Source organism: Neolamprologus multifasciatus, chromosome 11 (assembly GCF_963576455.1).
Source record: "Neolamprologus multifasciatus chromosome 11, fNeoMul1.2, whole genome shotgun sequence".
Lineage (NCBI taxonomy): Eukaryota > Metazoa > Chordata > Actinopteri > Cichliformes > Cichlidae > Neolamprologus > Neolamprologus multifasciatus.
In genome coordinates, this window is record NC_140449.1 from 29,826,309 (window position 1) to 29,853,255 (window position 26,947).

The 26,947-nt window shown below is 39.7% G+C and overlaps 1 protein-coding gene across 5 annotated transcripts in view; it reads left to right on the forward strand.

The window, feature by feature from the left end:
• The window catches only part of sema6cb (semaphorin 6Cb), a 164,564-nt gene that overhangs the window by 131,936 nt on the left and 5,681 nt on the right, over positions 1 to 26,947 (forward strand). For 3 of the 5 annotated variants that reach the window (XM_085176842.1, XM_085176841.1, XM_085176843.1), the window contains 3 exons: positions 11,401 to 11,459; positions 11,931 to 11,981; positions 16,071 to 16,226. In XM_085176842.1, coding sequence (XP_085032968.1) covers positions 11,401 to 11,459; positions 11,931 to 11,981; positions 16,071 to 16,226 — 266 coding nt within the window. The remainder of the gene's footprint in view (positions 1 to 11,400; positions 11,460 to 11,930; positions 11,982 to 16,070; positions 16,227 to 26,947) is intronic. The other 2 variants (XM_085176844.1, XM_085176845.1) reach the window with 2 other exon arrangements.

A 26,947-nucleotide genomic window follows, 5' to 3' on the forward strand; every position in this document is an offset into this window, starting at 1 on the left:
TTTATTAATTAAGGGTCATTCTGCAGTTTATTTCAGAGGGCACTGCAATGAACTGTTAGTTGACATTGGTTTTCTGGCTCCACTTCAGTGAGTGGCGGTCCATCCAAAAGTAAAACATACTTTAAAAGTTAAAAGCCCTTCATGTCGTAAAAGTAATTTTCTGATCCCATCTATAATAATGAATCACCCAAACAAAATTGTGCAGATTTGCTTCATAATCAAACACTCCAGGAGGTTTCAGCTGTTAATTCTTCCCCGGACGAACATATAGTAATTAGTGGGAACCGCCACTGTGGTGTTTGGTCAGTCTGAAAGCACTTGGGAGGGCACAGCGATATAAAGGCATTATTAGTTTCTTAACTCCCAGGCACAGAGGACAGGTCCGCAATTTAGTCAATAATGTGCAGCCAAACAGGAAGAGAAGCAATAATTTTTTAATCTCATTTCACTCCTCAAGTGAGTTGTTGAGCACTGCACGCATCAACTTGACCTGCTGGGGTGATGTGCTCTTGACAATCAATAGCTAATCTACGATGAGACAAGTGGGCAACATTAACATGATGAATATGTGATCATCATTTTGCTGGACTCTCAACATGTCTCACTTTTGTTTATTGTACTGGACGTGTTAAATCTGTGTAATTGGGTTGTTGAGGGTGAAAATGTGGTGGGTGAGAGGCAGACAGGTCAGCAGAATTAAAATCCAAATATATTTCTTTGCCCTTGCGAACTGGAGGGGAACTTTAAATGCGTTAAAGCTGCAAGCGTAGGATTTGTCAGGTATATTATTAAACTAAAATTACAAAAGAGTTTGTTTTACGTGGGTTCTCCCCGGGTGTGCTTCCTCCCACAGTCCATAAACATGCAGTAGTGGGGATAGGTTAATTGGCCAGTCTAAATTGCCCATAGGTGTAAATATGTGAGTGCAAATGGTTTTCTGTGTCTCTGTGTGTTAGCCCTGCGACAGACTGGCGACCTGTCCAGGGTGTACCCCGCCTCTCTCCCTATGACAGCTGGGATAGGCTCCAGCGACCCTGGAAATGATAAGCGGAAGCGAATGGATGGATGGAGTTTCTTTTAGCAAGTAAAATCCACCCACCCATCCATCGATCAGTCCATCAGAGCTTTTCAAGATTTGTGTGATCTTGTAGCACTGAAATAACTTGTATAGTATAATGTTCTGCTATACGCTCTCCTCCAGTTTTGGCTAATGAATACATCTTTACTCATAATACTTTTGGTGAGGCCAGTTTTTCCACACTTTAGTATAGTGCTAGGCAGAAAAACAATTCTGGTGCCATTACTGCCAACCTATTTGGCTCTGGCATTAAAGGGAAAGTTAAGGTTTGCAGTAGTGCACCAGTAAAACCTGCTGCTGCAGCTCAGTTTGTGCTCCAAATTTAATCTACGCCCATTTTCCTCTGTCCCAGTATGTTTGAATATTAAGACAAAGATTTTTATGCTTCATCTATTTCTGTTGTGCGTTCCTTCCCGGTGTAAAGGAGTAGGCAGTTAAGATCTTGGGAGACACTGGGGCACTGCATCTGATTCTCCCTTTCACTTTGATGTGTGATGTGGCTACAACTGTTATGCAAGAACACGAAATTGAACCTAGCCTGTGGTTTGGTTACTGGAGAGGTTGCAAGGTGTACCCGGCATTACCCGTGGAGGAGGCCGACATAATTAAGCAGAGCTGGCGCTTCTCCCGTGTGGCTTAGGGCAGGAAGCAGGATGCTGTGTTGATTCATTCGGTTTGTTTTGATATTAAAAAATGAAACATGATTAATTTATTTGCAGTGATGCTGATTATAGGACCTCAAAAATATGCATCTAAATTGACCGGTCTTTGTATTTGTAGCTAGACTTTTCTGCTGTAGTGTACTTGCTAATACAGGGTCTGCATCCAGCCTGTGTGATGTATGACTGATGTTATCAGCATGACTTTCTCCACCAGATGTTTGGCTGGTTGCTTGTTCAGCAAGCCAAGGTGTAACACAAGATTGATGGAGTTCATATTCTTTCTGTATTGCATCACAGCGATAGGTGCGCGAGACATTTTTTTGAACACATATATATTTATAATGTGTAGCGTGTGGAGAGAAACACTGCAAGGAATTGAAGTTCAGGTTCAGAAATGGTAGTAGGAGACAATAAAGGAAAATAAAAATGGAGCAGGGGAAAAACTTTTTGCAAACTTTCCAATACTCAGACTGAGAAAGAGTAGCAGTCTGGTTAATGCATAAAAAGCCAGTTCCATAATAGAGATTGAAAATAATAATTGTGCGCTGTCTATCTTGCGTGCTGCACAATATCGTTTAATATTTAGTATGTACTGTTATCTACTGCTAGCTAGTTTATTGTGATGGTGCTGTTTTTATTTATTTGTTTTTTATTATGTTGCTCTTTTTTTTGTTTGCTTTCTCTTCTGTTTTTTTTTTTTCTCCATACAGGTGATCCAGGTGTTTCGTTTGTTGTTCTTTCTTTCTTCCCCCCTTTCTCACCGTCTCTTCTCCCCTCTGGTTTTCTTTCTCTCCCTCTCTTTCTTTCATTCTTTCTCCCTGTCCTATCCCCCAGTCATGTCTGTCCCGTTTGTAGCGACCGAAAATAAAATAAATTCATAATTATAATAAAGGTCAATCAAATGGACCAAAATGGCAAGGCCATGATGATCCACTTGGTAAAATAAATCCGCTTGGCATCTTTCTTGGCCTTAAGACAACAATTCTGATGGCTAAAGATCCAAACGGGACACAAAAAAATATAATAATAATAATAATAATAATAATAATAATAATAATAATAATAATAATAATAATAATAATAATGTCATAGTTCTATTTAAGAACGATCACCTGAGACAATTTTGTTTCACGGCCACTGCAGACCACTACTGTATGCTGCAGGAACAAAATAAGCAATGCAATTTCAGCTGGACTCTAATGTGCAAGCAACAGGTCGGCCATTGCCTCTGTTTTCTTCAGACCCTTCCCTCCCCCTCTCTTGAAGTCTGGGCCATAAAATCAGAAGTGATGTTCAGCAGCGTGTGTTTCAATCATGCAGCCATGTACCGCTCCGTTTGGTAAAATAGGGAAGAAAGATGGATGGCTGGTTGGTTGGATGGACAGATGGATGAATAGGTAGGCAGATAGATGGTGGTAATAAAATCTAGAGGAGGAGGGGTAGGAGGTAGGAGTGAGGGCAGTTAAAGGTACTATTTTCTTCTCCTGACAGTCAAGGACTATGTGCGTCCCTGTGTGGTTGATGTACAACCTGCTGCTAAATCACCTCGCCTGGCGTTTTTTTTCCCCTTCCTTTCTTACCTCTCTGTACATGGGTTGTAAACTGTTGTGCTTGGAGTTTGCTGTAGACTGACATCGCACTACATTTGCCCCTGTCTCACACACAAACACACCGAGGGAGAGTGGCACTCTCACTGTTGACTGGCTTCCAATAGATTATTCTGACGGCTGAAAATGTGCAGCTCTGGAATTATTGCATATCTTCTGCTTGGCCACCCAGACATATTACTTTCCCTGCCCTTGCACGGACAGAGGCTAATGGGATTTTTTTCTAATTCCTGCTGCTGTTGTTATATTTGTGTATTTGAGAGAGCCTGGTGTTTTGCTTCTTGTACATAAATCATTATTTTTGTTTTGTTTCCAGTCTGTGTGGTGAAATTGTTGGCATGTGACTGTAAAGGGATAGATTTTAGGAAAATATACACTTAATAGCTATTTTGAGAGTTTTTTGGCCAAGGATAGTGACTTCCTGGAGTTTTGTGACTTTGCGGTTGCCAGACAACCATCCGATTCCACTAAATGGTTAGCTTATCTTAGCATATAGCCTGGAAACAGCTGGTTGTCTGGCAGGCTAGCATTATTAACACTATTCCAGAAAGTCGCTGCACACAGACAAGGAAAGGAACAGCATATTGTAGATTTTAAGTTGTGGTTTATTTACAGAGTCAAGCTGGCTGAAATACTAGGGTGAAGTGGTTAATCTGATAATGTGTGTCCTACTGAGGAGGGGGGGGCAGGCATTACTTACTGGGTTTATAGAGAACTGGATGTCAGCTAGAAATTCGCTGCATTGTTTAGAAATCTGTGAATGTTTTATGGGTTTGGGTTTTTTTATGCCTCCTGGTGCATGCTGAGATAATCAGTAAAGACACGCTGCTTTCAAGAGATTATGATTTAAAATATTTTTGTCATTCTTAAGAAATTCGTGTGGAATTAGATGTAAAAGTTGGTAAGCACCATGAATTTTCAGAGAGTTTGAGAACTGGAATGAGTCTTAGGGTTGGTGATTGTGGTTGAGGTGAAGACTTTGCAGTTCTCACTGGATGGTCCTCGCATATAGAGGAAGTTTTGATGTGGCATCGTGCTGCCAGTGTGCACTGATTTATGGATATAGTGTGCGTTTTGATTTATGAGTCGTGTTTAGCGTGCAGGACAGAGCCACACTGGAAGCCAGCGGACCGTAGTCTGAGAAAGATCAGCCAAAATATCCTGTCCAAACTCAACTACAGTATCAGACCCGAGCCAGGGAGGAGGACAAGTATGAGCAGACAAAAAAGAAAACAAAGGGAAGGAGGAGAGGAGGAAAAAGAAACTGGGAGAAAGGACAAAGCCAATAGGTGCAGAGAAATGTTCATTAAATGAGCGGAAAATAATGAAAAAAAGAACACGGGGGTAAATGAGGGAGAGAAAGTTCAAGGAGGATTTCTCAGAGCAGAACATGTGTTATTCATTTAGATTTTTGTATTCATGGAAAGAAGCGGTCCGCTCCAGCTCTCTGTGTGCGACTCTGAAGTAACATCAGATTTTAAAGCTGCATTAACTGATATCTTCTATATATGTATATATATATATATCATTGAAAGATGGTGAGAAATAGCAAGTGAATGAGGAGAAAGGGAAAAGAGGATGATAAAGGGATGGCGATGGGACGGGAGAGGGGTGAAGCGATGTGAATCAGGCAGCAGCAGAAAAAATCTTTTTGAGATGAAGCAGCTCAAAAGTCATCTTTCTCCTGGGACTTCCTCCTCTGTCTGTCTGTCTTTTTCTCGCTGTCTCCTCTCTCACATCACTCTTTTCATGGACTATCAGTCACTTTTTTCCCCCCATTCCTTTCTCATCCAGAGGTGGCATAAATTTTAATGACTGATTTGTGGCTGATCCAGAGGATAGGTGGGAGAGAGCAGAGCACATTCACAGCCCCGTTTCCATCTTTTCTTCTCTCACATTGAAATATGGCAGTACCAGATGGCTTGGCTTCATGTCATTTCTGGGTGTTTTAGTTTATCCATTATGCATTCAATGCGATCAGTGTCACCAGTCTATAATGCCAAGGACAAAGAGTGGACAAAGATCCTAGAAGAAAAAGCATATCTGCTCTGTAAAGAAGATGAAACGGCTAGGAGGAGGATCAGGCCACCAGTATTTCTACTCAAGATGTGATGACAAAGTTCTGCACCTCTGCTCATGAGATGATTTAAATTTGGCTCATTGCTCCTTCAGGGTTGCTTCCTTGTGCACTTTGTTTATTTAAATCACAGTTCTGTTCTGAGTCTTTGCAGTCTTGTGTCTACAATTTAGCCTTTTCTATGCCAAAATGGTCACAATTTGTAGCTCCATCTACAACCCGGAGATCAAACATGAGTGTAGTGTCAAAGTCAAGTGAGTTCTTTCCTCAGGGCTAGACTGTACCCAATGTTCTCTCTCAGGTGCCTCAGACTGGTATAGTACAAATGCACCAACAAGTGACCTTGACCACAGTGTGCGTCAGCAAGAATTGCAAGTTTTTCGGCAATTTGATGCAGTCATCAATCACCACCTGCTCTTCTCTTTAGATATGGCTCAACACAACTTTCTTCTCTTCCACAAAATTAAACACTCACTGTTTTTACTCACCAAAAGAAATCCGGTGTGCGTTACAGATATAAATGATCACGTCAAAAACTTCCAGGATATTTTAAAAGTAGCAGTTGCTTTGCAGCTCTTCCAAGCTGATGACGTATAATGAGCTGGATTTTAATCAGGGCAGCGTTTGGATTTTCATGGTGTTGCAGGACTCACCGGTTCCTGAAGGTGTCGATTATCTTAAAAATACATTTCTTCTCTTTCAGTTTCTCAGAGGCTTAGGAATTTCTTTAAAAGTGAACACTACTTTTTAGAAAACACTAATCAAATGGATTAAAAGAACAAGTATGGTCTATTTGCTGGGGACTATTTTCACCTTTGGATTAACTCATTCTGCTCCAGTATTTCCAGTAATCATCCGTCTATGTGGGATCAATAATAAAAAAAAAATCTATGTGTGGAAGTTCAGTGCAATAAATCATAAATAATATGTCACCCACTGCAACCTCACCGATGTGTTTTTAGTAGTGTTTGGAGAGCAGTTAACCTCAATCTACTAAAAGTTTCAGTTATTTACTTTGTTTTGATCTGTTTTGGACTCGTAAATACTGAAAATAAAGTTAAATGCTCTAAAATCTTACAGATTCTGCACATTTTGGTTTATCTGGGAATTAAAATATGGTAATATTGATTAAAAATAAAAATGGGACACAGGCATACCCTGATGCCAAATGCCACTAGTACCATATAATGTGATGATGGTTTCACTGACTGCCAGCTGGAGCAGACTCTGCACAACTTCTGTTCAGTCATGGCGCCAAATCATAAATATAACTGGCTCTGCAGTCATTATTTCCCCTGCTTTAGGACATTAGCAGCTATGCTGTATGTTATGTATAGTTCATACATTTTCCCCAAGCACCTTGTATTTAAATTTCTTTGAAGTTAGACAATATTTATTATTATTTTACTGAAACACTGAAGTGCGGTCAACTCTAGAATATACATACACATGTTTACATATTACATATATATCTGTAGAAAATATCTACAGCCATTCAGGTTGTGTATGATTGAATTACACATCTGTATCCGTGCAGTTCTCCATCCTGCCTTGGTGGTTACACATGTGATTAATTTGAGCCTACGTTTTTTCCTTGTTTATGGATTCCCGTGTGAAAGAGTTATTTTCTTGTGCAGATGCTCACCTTACCGTCATTAAAGTGGAACGTCAGACATCCAAAAACATTATTCTCTGATCTGCTAAATAAAATCAATACTGTGCTCCTGGCTGGAAGGGCATTTTGTTTTCAGTGTCAGAATAAAGATAAAGACCACGGAACAAATCTAGCACACCAGGCAGAAATTTAGATCTCTTTGCTCAGCAGCATAGTAAAAGCCGTAGTACTTGAACCTAGACTGAAAGATTTTGTAAATAAGAGCAGTGAGCGCGTTGTAATTGTGAAGTTGAGCACGACAGTGTGAGTGGTCCTTGGGTTCAGCTGTTTATTCATGCTCATGAACTCCAGGACAATTATGGTGAAGGGTGCCAGCGGTTTTGCATATTTTTTAAACATCAAGGTGACCGGTCAACCTACTAGTTAAAACAACTCTATTTATAACCTTGGTTTACTTTTTTTTCACATTGTGAAATAAAATAGTCCTCCCACTTGCTGATTGTCACTTCACAGTTTGACCTTCACTTTAAAAAATGAGTTTGAGGCGTGTGTGTTTTTCCTGGTGAACAGCTAAAGGTGGATGGAAACTGCAGGGTGAAAATGTTGGTCATTTCATCTTAACATTGTTTGTCCAGAGGGAAATTTGCCTCACAGCAAAATGAATTTATAATACAAAATATAGATGTAAGTACACTCTCCAGCCACTTCATCAGGTTCAGCTGCTCATTAACCTCCTAGGACCTGGCGTCCACAAATGTGGACATCACATTTTGGGTTGTCCACACCAAAATACTACATTTTGCTCTACAAGGCCTGATATCCACTTACGAGGACATTATACTGCCACTGTTCTATTGAAATTTTAAACAAATATGCTCATGTGTTACTCATTTTTCTCAGAAACAAAAATTAGGTTAAAAAATAATCTGATAATTCTTTGTTTTTACATTCATCAGGTGCCAATCAGCCCAAATATCAAAGAGAAATTAAAAATGCATGCCGTGGAGAAGTTCAGGTCTTAGGATGTTAACCCAAATATCTAATCAGCTGTTCAGATGTCAGCAAGTCATGTCAATAGTTATGACAGTGATTTAAAAAGGTGTAGTTCATTTTCCTTGTTTAAAAACATGTTTAAAAGTAGAGTATTAGAAAAATATATATATCAAGAATGAAAAGAGCAAAAAAACCCAAAAAAACCTCTTGATTCTTTTGCTTTGATGTAGTTACTTATCTAAGTTGGAAAGTTTTGTTTTTTTGCTTGCTTGTTTGTTTGTTTTGTTTTTGCTTTGTTTTGTGTACAGGAGCTGCATGCAAAAAGATCTTTTGTTAAAAGGGTTGGCGTAATAAGCAAATGCTTCAGCCAATACCTTTTGATTAGCCTTGTCTCATGCTTTCTTGCATTGTGGTAATCTTTATTCTGTCTTCACTGAGATATTTGAATGCTAATCAATAAAATCAAAATCAAATCAAATCAAGTCAGTGATCTTAGGCAGACATGGGCAAGGTAACCTGAGTGTTTCAAAAACTGGAGGCCTGCTGGATTTTCCTGCTACCTAACCAACCAACCTCTTAGGTTTACAGAGAATAGTCTGAACAAAATAACATTGTGTTGATGTCTGAGGGTTAGAGGAGAATGGCTCAGCTGCTTCACATTGTGAAAGGATGGTAACAGTAATTCAAATAACCAGTCATTGCAACCAAGGTATGCAGAAGAGCGTCTCTGAATGCACAATATGTGGAACCTTGAAGCCGATGGGCTTCACTAACAGAAAGGCCACACTTTGTATGACTCCTTACAGCTAAGAACACAAAACTGAGGCTGTAAGGGAATGAGGATTAGACAGTGGGTGATTGGGAAAAAAACGTTCCCGATTTCTACCACGGCATACAGAACTGGAACCACATAAAATGTGTTGTTGATGGTATAACGGGGGGATATTTTCTTGGCATACCTAGGACCTGTTCACCTTTGTTTAAATACCACAACCTACCTCTGTATGACTACAGTATACCCATCTTCTGATGGCTACTTCCAGCAGGATCGCACACCATGTAACAGGGTTCAGATCATATCAAACTGGTTTTCACTCTCTGTACTCAAGTACTCCACAGTCACCAGATCTCAATCCAATTAATCCAAATCTGAGAACCACTTGGGGGTCCAACCTGGTAGTAGCAAGGCATGCCTAATTAAATGGCCAGCGAGTACTGATTAAAAGCAAGTGCAACAATGGTAGGGTGAATAAAAAGCAAATGACGACTAACATACAGAGTCTGTGACTTAAACAAAAGGAAAAAATAGAAACGGATAAAAACTTCATCTGTTGTTTAATGTCAAGCACACCAGCTGCTCCCAAGCTGTGAAAATGCATCCTTTAAAGATATATCTTCTTTTGTTTTTCTCAAGTTTATCTCGCAAACTACTCTTTTCTCCGCACAACACTGAGTATCAGCATGGTGTTCTTTGATTTGATAATCACCTCCTGTCCTACGCCAACACTCTCCCTCCTCAGGAAACATAAGAAGTTGGTATAAAAGAGTCAGGGTTTTTAGTGAGTAACAAAGGGCATAATTTGGTGCACCAGGTGGACCCATGTGAGCTAATCAGCTTTCTTGCAGAAGGTTTTGCAAACACAAATCCCTAAATTTGACTGTTTGCAGTGAAGAAATGATTATTTGCACTGATTCTCCCCCCACCAACCTCCTTCTGAGTTTAGTATTATTGCTTTTCCGATGCTCATTATTTGAATTTGTGCTTGCAAAAGTGTTTCTCTTGTCTCTGCGTTAGACTTTTTTGCTAATAATAGATGGATGCTGGGGGTCTGTGTTTGCATAAAATCTGTGTGAGACTTATGTTTCTGTTTAGGTTATATAAGGAACTAATTGGTTTGTTATGGAGTGGGCGTGTGAGTGTGCTGTTACAAAGTGTTTCTTCTTGTATACTGGATCATTACACTTAAGCTTATGCAGTATATGAGCCTGTGTCTGCTTTATTTGGTTCATTACAACATGTGGGAGGATTGTTGGCGACGATGTGAAGCTCAGCTCAGCTCAGCTTGGAAAGACTTCCGCTCCACCGTGCACTGGCTCAATCTCAATGCTTAACCATCAAACGGATGCATCTGGATGAGCCGTTTATTTGTGATTGACTTGAAGCTAAAAGATGGCTCGTCTGTATTAAGGGGAAAAGCGTATCAATCGTAGGCGCGTTTTGATCAGAGCAGCAGAAAATCAATAATTGTCAGATTGTGTTTCTTGTCAGTTTTGAAGTGGTTCAAAAGGTGAATTAAGAGGATTTGAGTTACATACTCACAAGTTCACAAAGGCGAAAATTAAACGGCGAAAACATTTTTGAAGGGACTTATTTGATCTTTAGTCTCTTCACTTCACAGTGGCTCAGTTTATGACTGTCACTCAATTAAATGTAATCGAATGTAGAATAAAGTGCCACACAAGCATGCATAAAGTCTGGGGACCACAAAACATTATAATAATTATACAAATATTCATTAACCTTCCACATCGCTTGCATAAAACAGTAAATGGTGTTTTGAATGAGACCTTGTGCTTCCTCTTTTCTTCTCTGAAATCTACAAAAAGCTTTCTGCAAAAGCATTTCATTTTTCTGTATTTATTTCCTTCAGTTTATGCTACTCATTAATTTGGAAAAGTGTCCATGGAGGTGGCCAGGGAGTCGGGAGCAGAAAATGTCTCAGTGAAGACATCAGGGAAAATGATAGGCTTTGGTGTCAGTGAGTCTGACCTGATACACTTCACTGTTTCATCCGGCGATCGTACATGGCAGAGCAAGCGAGCGAGCAAACTGTAGGTACCAATTTTATCAGCTGCAGCTTTGGTAGACTAAAATAAAGTGCAGCTAGAGGAGGTGTTGTGGATAGAGAGAGAGGCTTATATCTACAAATTGTAGGAAATGACTAAGTACAGTACAGGCAGAAGAGCCAAGCTGAGGAAATGCAAGGACACACAAAAGTAAATTACTACTTTCATCACAAACTAACTTCTGGAATCTGCTGAACGCCACAAATTTAATGGTATACAACCTTGCAGGAAGATCTAAGGGTAGATTTTTTTCCTTCACTACTGCGTCCAAACAATAAACACTCTGACCTCAGCCAGATGTAAAACAAATGAAATTTTGTTGTTCTTTCTTTTCTTTTCCCCCTTTCTTTTGGTGCGCTTGCCTTCCTGTCTCCAAAAGCTGCTTTTGAGCAAAACCAATTTTGGAAAGAGGTGCTTTGTTAGAAATGGACATTGAGTGAAATGGATTGATGCAAATTTACTGACAGGCTTCGTTGTCTTTGTTGCTGTGTGGGTGTTCGTCTTTGTTTCTTTGTCTTCAGAGGCGGGTTTGAACAGGATGTGGAGAACGGCTACCATCAGCACCCCGATACCTGCCACGGTGAGATGGAACAAACTCCTTTATTCGTAGGAATTTACATGATCAATAAAGGCAGATTTAAAACTACTGGTTGTTATCAGATCTCGATGGCAGCTGGTGCAACTGATTGCGGTTTGAACAAATTAAAATGGAGCGTTATGATATTTTATTTTAGCTGCGGCTGCAGTTTAGTTCATGTTGAAGGAGCTTGAAAAGTAGTTTGTCCACCTCCGTTCACAATCCCTGCTGGAATACTGTTCTCAATCTTTCTATGCTAATTAAACATTTGCTCAAAGAAGCATGTTTTTGTATGTAAGACAAAGTGAATTGTTTACAGCTCTTTTGCATGTGTCTGGGATGTGATGAGAACCACTAACAGGACAAATTCAGCAATCATTGCCTCCCATCAGAACGTAATGAAATGTTGTCCAGAAAACGCAAATCTTAACAAATAATATCACACTGATATTGTTTTGTATGTCTTTTCTCCAGATGTCTTGGCAACCACTCGCAAGCAGAACACAGCACTGGATTCAGCGTATGGTCAGTGGACACATTTATTTATTTATACGTATATTTATTTGCATTTATGTCCCTTTTCTCTAAAGTCCACAGTCTCACAGCTAAGAAACAACTAACAGCCTTTCTTATTCCCAAAAGGATGTTAGTTTTATCTTTTCATTTATCTATTTAATTTTGGGAATTTTGTTTGCATCCTTTATTATTTTAGACGTTTTCTTCTACTATGCATAGCAGCAGCACTGTGTGAGGCCCAGAGGTGTGTAAGGAAGTTACCTTGAAGATGAGACCAGCAAACGTTAAAATCAAGTAGGGTTTTTGTATGAACAGAAGAGAGATTGGAAGATAAGATTGGAAAAACCTTTAAGGCCGTATTAGTAAAACAGCTGGGATATCTTTTAAAATTATCCCCAAATATCATTACAAAGGACTTCTCACTCCCTACGAGTCAGATCTATGCAGTTATGTGCCTGTAAAGTAAATGTTTCCACACTTGGCTACATGGGAGGTTAGAGAATCTTTTACTGAGGCAGCTGAATGGCTGGCACCACCTCTCCCTCTTAGCCAGTTTGACAGTTTAAACATTGAAGCCATTGTCTGAAGCATCACTTCTTTGATGGACCAGGAGCTCCACCGGCCAGGCTGCCTAATGCCCTGTATCAAGAAGGATCATCATCCCTGTCACGTTCCATTACTCCCCCGCCAGCCACACCGCACAGCCCCTGGCATGGCCGGAATAGAAATAGAAATGGCGCTAAGCTGGCTAGCACTCAGATAAGATTGAGGAGGTGGTGTTAGGACAATTTTCTGACACTGCTGCATTCAAAAGTAGTCATTTTCAAACAGATGGTTGCTAACAAGGCTCATTCACTTTTATCTACACAGCTAGCGCACCCGCCTCAACTTTTTAAGGACTTGAGGAGTCAGATCCCTTTGTCACTGGACAAATTGAGGCACAGGGGATCTAATGGCAGTGGCTGATCCAAGACAGTGATTTATAACAATACCGAGCCCATCATCCTAGAAGATGCTGGCCATTATGGCTTAGAACTATCCTTCCTACATCTGTGTCTTTTTCTTAGAACAGAGGCCACTTTGTCTGCTCGAGGCTTCAGCCCAGACCTCCACAGTCCCACACTGCCTCAGTAGTCTGTGAAGCCTCACTGCTGGAGGAATTACAACTCAGTTGGTAGCAAGATTTGATGAGCAACCCTACTGCTTAATCCTGTGGGGCTCTCACTACCCTAATGCTTCACTGCTCCGTTTGAAGTTTTCCACACGCAGTCAGATTCTGTCTCTGGTTTATTCTTTTTTGTGTGTGTCTATAGTTTTTTTTCTAGCTGATTCACAAGAAAAGCCTTTTAAGTCTCTACACTGAACATCAATTATCAGCTTTCCGAGACAATAAAACACTCCATATGCCTAACAAAGCTGTTGTCATTCGGGGGCTCTGTTCCCTGTTCGAAAAAACCACCAAAGGCAGGGACGTTTTCTTTCTTCCACTGTCACCCAAACAATCACAGCCAGCACAGGGATTAGCTTGAGACAAGCACCTGCCTGTGTAGGTAGTAAAGTGTTTGTGTTTTATAGTGGACGGGGTTTTTTTGTACTTCACTAACAATAAAAAAGACAAACATTTTATTAGATTTTCTTAAAAAATGGTAAGTTAATAAAGTAATGATGAAGTCATGGAGCTGCCGTCCAAAATGCCAGGGCCAAGCACCTCCTGGTACAGTTTTAATTTGCCCAGCACAGATGGCGAACTGACAGGGCTCCTCATTCAGAGTGAACACTGTCAACTGGCTCACAGTGAGAAATAGAGAGAGCAAACTCTTCTCATCCAGTCTGGGTGTGAACTCTGCAGAATGCTAACATTATGGCTGGCTTATTAGTGCGTGAGCCCAAGCCAATAGCAGCATGCTGCTCACCATACCTCAAGGACAACAGAGAGCTAATCGTGCAATCAAGATGTGGAGTGTGTCATCGGGAAAAAATATGTTTGATAATACCGTGCCTGTGGCAACTAATGCCCAGTGTGTTTCTTGGCATATGCTTGAACCAAATCCAAATGTGTTAGTCATAATGTTTGCTGGGCTACACCAAGGTGATGGAGAAGTTAAGTAACTTGTCAGGAATGAGTGTTTTTAGACAAACGTAAGGGAAATGCAACTTAAGGTGTCTTAGTAATGCGTTGGGACACCATGTATGATCAGAACGACTCCAACTGATTTTTTTTTTTTTTAAGTCACTAAACTGCACTGAAGGGAAGAAACACGTTGTCAACCCAAAGGAACTTCTGGTAACACTTTATAATACAAAACAAAGACATAATTATACTTTAAATTTAAGCATTATCCAAGTAATTTTAAGTATTTTTAGGTAGCGGATGATTAATTTTAAGTATCATATATCCATATCACAGATTATGGAGTGACTTAAGTTATGTTTCAACAGTAGGGAGAAAAAATGTACATCGAAGTAGTCAAAATTCATTTGAAATAGTTTGCAATTTTCTAGTAATTTTACAATATAGGAAGTTCTTTTTCCCATCTTATATCGTAATTCTGCTGTAACAAAGGTGCATGATGATTGTTGTAATATTCAGGTATCCTTTTATTTTACCAGAATAAATGTGACAAGGATGGTTTTTGCGTGCTTTTATAAGAAAAAATAAATTGGTACCATCAAAATTGGAACTTATAAAGACAGAGCAAAGTCCAGCTGATTTTTGTTTTTTGTTTTTTGTTTTTTTGAAAAGGAGTGTGCATGAAAGGAATGTCTTCTTTTCTGTAAAATACCTGAAAGTTAACAAGGTTAAGCCCCTCCCTAATCTTTAATATGGTTATGCAATACCTGAAATTACTTGCGCATTACTTTAAATTACTTGCAGATTAAATTTAAACTAACCATTTCTTTATTTCCTCCAAAAGCCTGACTTTTACCACATTGTTATAGTGTACCTACTTTTAACTATTTTATAATTACATTATAATTTCAAATAAAATCCAATGAAATTCCATTTATTTACATTTATTTACCGTCACAGGCTGTATTATAAAGTGCTACCGATCTTCTATCCTTTATTGTTTTGATGATTGTGGAGGAAGAACACTTTCTACCATGTGAGTGCTGGTCATCAGGAACACCATAGCTTGTGATACATATCATTTTCATTCTCTTCAAACTATTCAGTGGCCCTTTCTGTCCTATAGATGAGGACATTGCCGTCCTGGCCACTTTTGCATAGAAATGTTGCATTGTAGGTTAAAAATGATCGCTCGGAACATTTGTGTATTGATTTGCAACAACCTGTTCCTTTTAGCAGACACATGGACCCAAACTGTGTTGTGAAAATTGAGCCACTGGATCTACTTACTGCTCAGGGGTTCAGGTTTTTCCTTTTTGTTGCCCATCCGTATGTTCATTCATTCACTCATGTTCACTCAAGAATTTAAGCTATGGTAGAGTTCAAGGAGGAAAGGATCTGATTAGATAGGAATATGCATAAAAGAATAATAAGTTGCAATACAATAAATTCAGAATATGATAACCTTTTTTTCCTGAGCTTTGGGAATTTATTCAGGTGGTCAAAACCTTAGTTGCAGTTATGCCAATGTGAAAAGAAATACTTATATTATTATTTCAGTGTGAACCTTTTCAGAGCATACTCTCATCGTGCCCTCATAACTGTTAAGAGTCGCAAAATGTGAAAAACAGCTCTTTAAAATGGTACAAGCTGTTTTTGGTTGTAAAATATTTTTTGAGTCCAGGATAATGATCACAAATGCTGAGATGCTTTAATCTCATTTTGCTGGAGAAATACATTGTGACTTGAAACAGCTGGTTAACTACACTGCAGAGATTTAAATCACTGTATCTGCGGAGTAGCGAATTGACAGACGAATTAACTTGTGCTCTGTCTGCTCATCGTGTCCCTGACAGTCATTACAGGGTCTTTATGTTAACGGGTGATGGTTATCTTTCTACTCAGGAATCACCCTCATTTCTCTAAAGTTGATTCTACAGACTGATTCACATTTCACTAATCACTCACTCTGTTGCCCCCTCCTCCTCCTACTCCTCCTCTTCCTTCCCCCTTCGCTACAACCACAGGGAAGACCACACCCACAAGCGCCAGCACAACCTATCATGGGGCGGCATTCCCAAAGGAGGCAGGTGACCCTGAAAGAGGTACAGGTCCTGATCGCCCTCCCCCTGTTGGGGAACAAGGGTCACCTGACTCGGAGCCAATCAGTGTGGAGATGGAGGGTAAGGGGGAGGGATGTATTTCCTCGATACACTCTGACCTGCTGAGGATTGCACTGCTGGGCCCCGAATGCCTCACTGTACACTTCTAACCAGACTAATAGTAACCCCAAATATATATATATCACTCTGGTGCAACAGTTTCCCGTTTTCAGCATGCATACCTGCAATGCAGTTCAGTCCTCTTGCATTCAATCTCACAAAGCTAATGAAAAAACACAAGTGAGACAAATTCAATCAACACTTATTTTCTCCAGTTTTCAGTCATACATTTTTTCTCTCTCTGCAAACTGTGAAGTAGACTGATTCTGAATTGTCAATGAGAACAAATACTCTCCAGTAGAACACAAACTTATATTGGAGGCTGACCATTGTTCTGAACTCGTGTGGTGGTATGCATGCTAATATGGGGATAATGTTCTTCTGGGGTGAAATATCGCTTTCATTATCTGACTAACACGTAACTCTCTAGTTAAACCAATCTCTTAGTGAAAGGGAGAAGGCATTACTAATTGATCCTTTTGATTCATATACTTCATTAGTCCCTGCGATTCATGACGTGATGCATAATTTCCCACACAGCTTCACCTAATGGTTCTACTGACTCAAAGCCCAGTGGGGTAAGATGAAAGTGGGCTAAATGACAAGTTCTTGGTACAGTAATTGGAGACCACATTGTGCATAATCACTAAACAGAGATGGACATTAATCAATACAGCTGAGTCCAGTAAGCTTAAAGTATTAGAGGATCTCGCTTTCTCCTTATGCGCAGCCATACATCTTGATGTGCTGTGTTGACATGGCAGCCATAAACGTGAAGGATTTGATGACGTAACTAGATTCTGCGTTGGCACTAATTAACTCCTCGCATCAAGCGGAGATCCTAGGTCTACACAACACCGCTCCCGCATGCCCCTTTCCTCATCTTTTATTTATTTAGCTCATCAACACACACAAATATCCCCTCAGCGTCAGTGTTCAGATGAGAAAAAAAACCTACAGGCCAGGTAACATTTCTTTCTCTCTTTACAAGACCATTCATTTACAATTTAAATGCCCCTTCCAGTTTTAGGCAAGAGTCAGCCTTTCATACAAACTTTGAGAATGTAATGTCAGCTTTCAGCCTATTTGGGGTTCTACCACCGATGATACTCTCTTTTCCTGAATTTGATTCTGATTTAAAATTATTTTTTTCAAAGTAAAATGACAGTATAAAACAAAAAGAATTGATTCCCTAAAAATTATGGCATACACTTTCAACAAATAACATCCCACTAAGCTCCTCCTGTTCTTCAGACTCTGTCAGAAGAAAATATTATAGGGAACAAGCTGTTTAGAAAGATGCTAGCGCCATCTCCCTCGTTACACCTAAAACCACTTATTGAATGATCACTTTCGAAAATAAAAGTAATGAAAACATATAGTGTTTATTATGAACATCTCTGTAACTGCTAGTTTATACCTTATTATTGATTTCCACATACTTTGATGTCTCTTTCACACTTTTTAGCTTTAACTTCTATGGTAAAAAAAAAAAAAGCGTTATCAATAAAAGTCATTATTAATTCTCATAACTCAGCACTCGCCTTTCCACAGCCTGCAAAACTGGTGACTTGTGCAGCAAATAGTATTAATTTTATTTTTTTTAAAAATGAACAAAATGATCTGTTATCATTAGTATCTTCACACAAAGTGATGTACACTGTTTTACACTTATTGATGTATTTGGCACAAATTATTTTATCAATAATGAGGTTGTCTGCTAACACCAGTGATTAATAACAAAATCCATATGGTAGTTTTCGGCTAAATTAATAAAATCTACTTTTTCTTTCTGCTTTTACTTAATTTGCTACAATGTTGCACACAGAAAAAAAAGCTACAAAATGCTATATTTTAGAAGGTGGAATCGTCACATTTAAAAAATCAGTTCTGCTTGAAAGGTTTCATTGTTAACTTAGACATTTATAATCTCTGTAGTTATAAGTGCTGCAGTGATTTTGAATTAGGTTTTATTACTGCTCAAGTTTAAAGTGCTCTAGTTTAACTTCAGTTCTCTGTTCTCACATTGTTAAATACATCAAACATTTCATTTCTCAGTAAGAGCATAAACTCTTCCACACCAATCCTCAGCTGCCCCAGTAAATGACATGACCTATAAAAGTCTAACCAGTTTCTGAATATTTAATTACTTCTTGATCTTCATTGTCTCGAGTATCATTTTTTCCCTCACTTTTCAAGATGACAGTTCAAACTTAATCCTGATTAACATTCCAAGCATTTGGCGTTTCAGCAGCTGTTACTCTGAAACGATCTTGTAACGAAATAGGAGCTGCAAAGCAAGAGAAAGTTTTTGAAGCTTTGCTGTCTCGAGTCGAAGCATTTTCTTGCAAGTTAACAAAAGAAATGCAGTTCATTGGCTAGGATTCAATGAAGACAAAACATCGTGAAGCAGTGTTTTGTTCTCTTCTCGCTGCTTGCCTGTGCACACACCGTGTCAGAATCCGTAAATCCTCACCATGTAAAATAAGCTTCCATTCAGGCAGAAACACTGTGCAGTGGCAACGATGAGCCGTTCAAGCTTACATTTTAAAATAAAGTAAATAAATGACAAGCAGGACCTTAAACCAGGAAGTCAGAGAACATGTGGTGTGTAAGTGAGGCTGTTACACACCTCCCAGACGATGTGCCAGTAGACAGATTAGGACACAAAATAAACTTATGGTAAAAGTAAACTAAAACTTGATTAAATGATTGTCCATCTTTAGCCCCAGTCTTTACTCAAAACATAAAGTGTCCAATAATTACAGCACCAACTGACCTTGAGGCTAAACCAGTGTGAAATAAAGTTTTCTGATATACTTCTGATTACTTTCAGCTGTATATATACTGCTGTCATGGTTGATGTTCATATAATTTTTGATATGAGCATGCTCAGGCAAAGATTACTAATAACAATAATGTTTAAGTAATCCCTGTGAGGCACAAGGTCAGCCTTCAGACTGCTCTAAATACTGTTTCTGAAGGTTTTTTTATTATTCTTTTTTTTTATCTCAGTGATGTCAAAGATGAGGGTGTCTCATTATGGTCATTTCAGGGATACACAACTGCTGTTCAAACACTGTCTACAACAGGCAGCTGATTAGAGCAAAGCCGGCTTAAATGGATAGTGGAAAAGGAGCTAAAATGTCTTGTTTCAAACGGTTGATTAGCTGAGGGGCTAAGTGTAAGTTAAATTAAGATTATTTAGAATATGGCAGCATGCTCCTGTAATAGTAGAAGTACTAATGAAGGTAGTGGTGGTAGTACTCGACTAATCCGTGAATGAAAATATAAAACTGTAAATGAGCTTAGTAGGTCTTGTTTGTGATGCTCGGGGGTTTACACATGTAAAATAATAAATGGGAAAGTAGCCGACAGGCTGAGTAATATTAGTTATAAGGACAGCTGCAGCCACAGCCCATTAAAAAACACTACTGACATAGTATTAAAGATGAATGATCAAATGCTATAATCTTGAATTGGACTTGCTGTAAAGGACTGATATTTGACTCGGCATGCACTGCCTGTCTGCAAGAGATGCATCATAAATCTCATTCTCATCTGAGGAAACAGATGTGCATGTTAATCAATACTGCTGTTGGCACTAGCTTGAAATGAGTCTTGCTTCACATTTGTATATGTGAGGCATCTCTATAGGCATCGAGTGTGTTTTCTTTCAAAGTGCTAAGCCACCATTTATTACTTATAGATTCAGCTATGAGCACTTATAAAGCACTTCATAATGCACAGCAGTGGCTGACAGGATTAAAAGTAGATGCTAATGGAAGTGCTGATGCTGCTGACATACTGCTTGCCTACAGACTTGGAAACAACTTTTTTAGTCAAGTTTTGGCAGCAGTTAAGTTAAGTATGTAGCCCCCAGGCTACATAATCAGTGTAAAGTAATGTGAAACAGAAACTCTAGACCTTACAGCAGCAATTTAGACTTGTTAGAGAAGGAAAAGCCCAAGTGTCACTAATGAGATTAGAAATGGTTGGAGTCTCTCCAAGGTCCCAGTGAACTCTGTCAGGATCATCAGAGCTTAACCATCATTTACTTTTTTCTGCACTTTTCTTAATCTAAAATATCTGTGAAAAACATTTTTGCAACCCCTGTTTTTCATAGAAGATGCAGAGATTGGAGAGCGGACTAAATACTATATATGGTTGGAAAAATGATGAAGTGTCAATATTTAACCAGGTGTTAGCAAACGGTTACATATTATTGTTTACACCTAATAGGAGAACTTTTTTGTTTTGAAAAAGAGAAAAGTGCCTTAAGCCTGCGAAACAATTCACAATGACTATTCTGTTGTTTATATTCTATTCTGTTTATAACAGTATAAACAAGTGAAAACATGAATTAAATTCAGGGCTTTTCTTACCTGAATTGACAAAGTCTTTAATTTTGAGGTTTGACCACAGTTAAAATAGAAAAAGGGGGGTGGACTGGTCTTGCGGGGCAGCAAACATGATACAAAACATTTGGATAGCTGTTAATCAGAAACCTCTGCATATGCAGACGTCATATGGAATATTACAGTAGCTTAATCACTGCTGTCACCATGCACTTCCCAGTGGCTGCAGCTAATTTGTCTCACGCAGTCATTGCCAAATTTGCCTCAGCAAATGAACTTCGTCACACACTGAGCAGAGGGCTCATCGGTTAGCAAGAATATCAGTCCACCTTAGATTTTAGCTTCTTGTCTAAATGTTGTTGTGCAAATAAGCAAACAATTGAAGTGAAGCATCTTTGACTTTGACTTTTAGGGGCAGCCCTACTAGACACATTCAAAATGTACAGTAACACAGGGATAATCGGTGTCCTAAAAGACATCCAATTCTCAAACCACTAGTATAGATTTTAAACACTAACCTTCACCTCTGGCTCTACTTTTCAACTTGTGGCCTGTGTAAGATGGTGATTTCCTTCAGGGCAAAACTAAAATTAACTTTGGAAAAAGGATAATTGGTAAGGCAGTCACTGTTACATTGAGAGTGTGAAAGAGCACCTGTGCTATGGGCAACAGTTCAGATATAATGGCTCAGAAAAGTAACCCCAAATTTCAAGGTTTGCCTTTGAGTGGACATCTCTAGAAGAGCCTATGGGCAGAAATAAACCCTTTTATTAAAGGTGCGAATAAATAGAAAAGGCAGATATTTGACACATAAGCTATGCTAATCCTAAATGCATTATCTCTTTAGTGTAGCTCAGTGATGGTTTGCTCTGATGTGAATAGCTGCATTACATTATGTAAACACCAGAAAAGACTAAAAGGCTGGGGCAGAGACCTGCTGACCTGCTGCTATTTAGAAAAGAGAACAGCAGTCGGCTGCACTCGAGCAGTTTCTGGCTGGGAAAACGCCCACCTCTCCATTTCGTGCGAACACACATAAGTCTCCGGGCTAGCAAAAGTGTGTTGCATCAGATTCCCGGTTCCAGACCTCTCCGGTTTGTTTTCTCCCCTTCGTCTGCCCTCTATTGTTATTTGACCTTTTCCTTGACTCTTGCACATTTAGATGAACCAGCGTGGGTTGGACCAAAAACTCAGGTTAGCAGCTAATTTAGCTGACAAGCGTGGGGAGATGGCTCGATAATAGAATCAAGTCGGGCGGGCGTTTTCAATCTCATTAAAACACTACAGGAGCAGAGCAGAGAGTGAACTCGAGCTGAACCTTTTCATGAAGGAGGGCTGGTGTCCTGGGGGGACATTGATGCCAGCTAGTTTTCTAAAGAGTTATTTATACTTCTGAAGACCATGGCAACAGACACAGCCTGTATCATTAGTCAATGAGCTCTGACTGTGTCCCTTCTAACCACCCTCCAATATCCACTCCTCAGAGACACACTTCATTCCACATCAGCATGCGTACTGTTCGATAATCAGATATCCGAAATCGTCTTAGACTTGTTTGTCTTAAATGAGATAAAGTTGGTAAAGTTGTAAACAGCGTGTTGTTATAAATAAATAAATACCCAATGTCATTTCTCACTATTTAAAAGAAAGGGACTTGTTTTTGTTCTACTTTTCATACTTTTAAGCACAAAAGTGTGAAGTTGAGCATTCAAATATTTAATGCATTTTTTAGATCTTTAGGGTCAGACAGAGGCTGAATATTCAGAACATGCTCATTATGACAGTTAAAGACTACCGCCGTCTGCCAAATTTCATTCAACCCGTCGCTCTGTGTTGACCCTACTGGCTGTTTTTGCATCATTTATCACAAGTCGGGCCACAATGTGTGCACACATTAAGTTTTTGAAAAGCTGCTCCAGTTCGGACTTCCTGAGTCCTAGTCGTGGCGTAAAGGTTATGCAAAACTAGGCCATCTTTTCCCTTCACTCAGCTCACCAGCACTTCACAGCGACTGAGTGACATCATGTTTTACTGCAATGTGGTATAAAGACTAACCTTTAAAGGCATTACACATACCAAATACTTCACTTTCCATACTTGGAACTTTTAATGGCTTTTTATTCCATATTGGCTATTAAAGTTCAGCTTAGTTTAGGGTGTCACAGAAATCCACGGGGCCCACAGTGGTGAAATCCAACTACGCAGTAGTCCCGGCCCTTAGCCTTAACCCCTTACCCTTTTATCTGTCTCATTGACCTCTGGGGGAGTGTTACTCCCACTTTACCTGCTTGTTTTCTTTCTCTTTGTTCTTTTCTCTGTTTAGTTGGACTAACCCTTTAGCTTTACCTGCCTCCTTTGTTGAATTCTTTCTCACTGACCCTTTTCATCGTCTCTTTATGATCTGCCTTTCCAATTTTACAGCCGATGGTTGAAACTGTGTGCAGGTGTGTGAGTGGCCCGCAAGTTTCTCCATCTCTTAAAGCAGCAGTTCATGCCAAATAAAGCACAATTATAAATGTGCACACAAAGACAATTCGGAGAACCGATTTCACACTTCAGGTGATGCGGCCACTGATTTTCCTCACCTTTTATTTGTGCGTCTTCATTACAGTGTAATATTATTATTGTGTTATGCTTTCTGAAAAGTGACTTTGGTGTGGACTGTCTCTTTAAGTTTACTGGTGAAGCCAAGATTCTTCCAGTGCCACGTTTCTGCTGCACCAGATGCATTGGAAGCATTTTGTTTCACCATCCACTGAATGGCAAAATAAACAGCTCCTTTTGTTTCTGATGCAACTGCATGTAAAAAGGAAAAAGGACCCAGTGCATGTGCTTTGCATAGTTTAAGGGTTTGTGATGAGTAAACCCGATACCAATTTATATAATGACAACAAAAAGCACATTTACTCATGTAAGTAAACTGCAGTCCAATAAAAGATGCACCTATTTTTGGGAGATATCAGCCTCTGAAGATTGTGTTCGTGGCCCATTTCCTTGAGGAAGAGTCTTTTTTTTTTTTTTCCAGCAAGATTTGTTTTTTTTAGGCAAACAAAGCTCAGTCACCTTTAGATGTGCTGACGTGGCTTCATCAAGTGTGGAGGCTGATAAATTAGAAGACGGATAAATCAAATTAAACCTGTCTGCACAAGAAGTGAGAAAATGTGTTTTTTGGGTAATCTGGAAGGCTACACCCTTTAACCAAACATTTCCTGTCTGGGTTTTTGAAGCGAAATATATTGTTGCTGCTGCTTGAAAACATGTCTGTCTTCTCAAAGCACAGGTGTAGATATTGAAGGATGTCAGGCAGACACCAGATTCTGATTACCAGATGTCTCAGCATGGTTAATTTACCAATATTCAATCAAAACCGTAATGAGATATATGCTCTGTATGCATCAGCACACCAGGAATGAAATGCAACGCTCATTACAACTACTTTTCAATTGGAATGGATCTGTTACATTACACCATATCACCTTAGCTCGTGTGCATATATTAAACCGCATCCAATTGGCTGAGCACTGAGGTGGAATATTATGCAAATGCCTAATAACAAGTGTACATGATTGAATTCACTCTGTCAACAGCCAGAGCCCTGCACGCATACAGCCCCGGATATTCCATGTATCTGTATGGACGCGCACACTGATGCGCACAATCATGCTCCATTTGCTAACCATGTCTGTCAGTGTGCAGACATCAAGTATTAAAAATGTCAAATTACTAAAAGCTCACAGCAATGGGGCAGAGCTGCTCTGCTTTTTACACAGACTTGGAAAAAGGCAAATAATTAATTTGTTCCGATCTTCAACCTCGGGGTGTCTCTCAAGAGTTAAATTGTTATTTTTGGTGTGGAAGCATTAGCAGACGGGGGGGCAATGCTTGTCTATGAAGCCTGGGGCAATTTTGTCTCATTGGCTTCTCATTGGGATGGAGTAGCCATTAACAGAACAATTACATGCACTTGTAAGCTTGCAGAAAGCAGAAACTAATTAGGGCTATTTTGGAACGTCTTCACTTGATGCGAAAAAAATAGAACATAAATTGTTTTCCAGGTTACAAAGCATTTAAACACACCCTTGAGAAAAGCCTTGTGCACTGGAAAAGTTGTGCGTGAGAGAAAAAGCTCTGAATTATTATGCATCTGACCTTGACAGTGTTGGTATTCAGTCCCTCTTTATATTTAATATTTAAAATTCAAGTTTTCTAGAGTGCTAATGCGTTAATGTCCTGCAAGACATGCAAAAGGAAATTTTCACAATTGAGCAAGTGTGAATCTTCAAAGGGTTCAGATTACCGGTAATTGGTGTCATGGAAAAGCTTATGGGTGTTTGTTAATGAAGTCGATTTGAGAGCTTGCAAAGACAGGATCCATTTATTTAATCACGCACTCCTAAGAGAAATTGTCACTTCCATTGTAATTTGTTTTCAAACTCGCCTTTATCACCTGCAGGGGGAAAAAAGGGAAACTCTTAAAACACACCTATCAACAGCAAGCCCTCCTTACTTTGTTTCCCCTCCTGCAAAAACCAGCACCAATTAGTAAGACGTGGCACAGGCAGCGCTATGTAAAATCTGCCTGTTTACATAACCTGCCGTGCTATCTATTTTTAACAATATGGATGCAATCATAAAGTGCTTCTCTTCCTACGGCACTGTGGAGGAACGCGAGGCTTGTTCTCCATCCGTATCGCAGATGCCGCAGAGCACCAGGCTTCAAAACCCAGCAGAGTGACGGTCTGTCACTCACCCCGTCAAGTCTGCGTCTCTCACTCTGCCACTCTCCCCGTCTTCTTCTTTTAATTCTTCTCACATACATTTGCTCCCTCTCGATCTTTTTCTTTTTTCTTTTGGTCTTCTTCTTTTTCTTTTACACTTGCTCCCCTGTGTCTTGGATCCTTGGGTCCCCACAAATTCACCTCCCCCCTGCAACCAAGGTTGAATTTCATTCCTTCATCTTTCTCTTCAGTTATTTTTTTTTTTTCCTGGCTATCAACATCCGTCTCTCGCTCCTTCTCTCCTTTGCCTCGACACATGCAGCCATCTGTCTTTTTACCTTTTGGCAGACTTGGGGTACTGCTATATTAAGCCGCCGCTGAGCCAAGTCCATGTTGAGTTGACACAAAAATATAATGTGACAACGTTGGAGAGGAACACTGATGGAGAGCTGTGTAATTAGTGTAAAACTCTGTTAACATGGTGTGACCCCCCCCCCCTCCCCAATAAAGACTTTTTTTGAACTACATATTTATTTAGTTGCACACACTGTTTCGTTTTTAAATGTTTGTGAAGTGCTGCAAATTCAGTAGGTAAAGTTGGCGAGCACTTCCTGTGCGCCACCTAGCTGCTTCGCCAGGCTGTTGGTATGATTCACCGGGTATTAATTTCACTGTGACCGGTGGCACCATATGTCCCACATACCCACTGATTGAGTTATTCAGCCTGCTCATGAAACATGTTGTGACAGGCCATTCATAGGTTCTGCGTTTGTTTACCTCAGCTGTGTGTTTTACCTCCTGCTGTGGCACTTGACTCATAGCCCTCAACCAGGAGGAACATCGCTATAAGCCTGTAAGCACAGACACTGAGGAGGGTGTCGTGGTCCAGAGGGAGCAGATGACTCACAGCCACCGGGAAGCCACGGGGGTGACGGGAGACAAAGTGCACACCGAGATGAGAGCAGAGTTTTACCACTCATTACAAAAGCTGCACGCCGCCAGGGAACACATCAGTTAGATCAAAAATCTTGGAATCATACTGATGCTGCAAAGCTGATTGAAAGAAATGCCCGAGATTAAAAGAAGTGGTATTAATGGGCTCACTGCGGCATCACTTCTGATTGCCTCACCCACTGGGATTGCAATGATGATTTATGACTTTTTAATGCGGTCATAAGTTGAAGCAGTCATAAGAATAAATGGCTAAATACTGAGAATTTTTAATTGGAAGCTCTATTAAAAGCATTATTTCCAAAAGGATTAGTGCACCACAGAATCCTTCAGCTGGGCAAACGATGCTAAATCACCCCTCACAATGAATGCAGTGATACATTATGAAGGGATGGTTCGCTTTTACAAGCACACCTGCTCAGTTCAGCTCCACATAAAAGAGGTGAAAAAGTTTCACTAACTTCATGACCTAAATAATTGAGTCTTTCTCCAAACACAAATAGCTAGAAACTGTGTACATACAGCTCCGTTGTGAAGAGAGATAAATCTTGTTTGATTATTATTTCAACATATCAGTCCACGGTTGTAATGAGATTCTGTCAAATTAAAGTTGTAATGACAGGAGGCAAATTGCTCATCTTTCCTTGTCATGTGT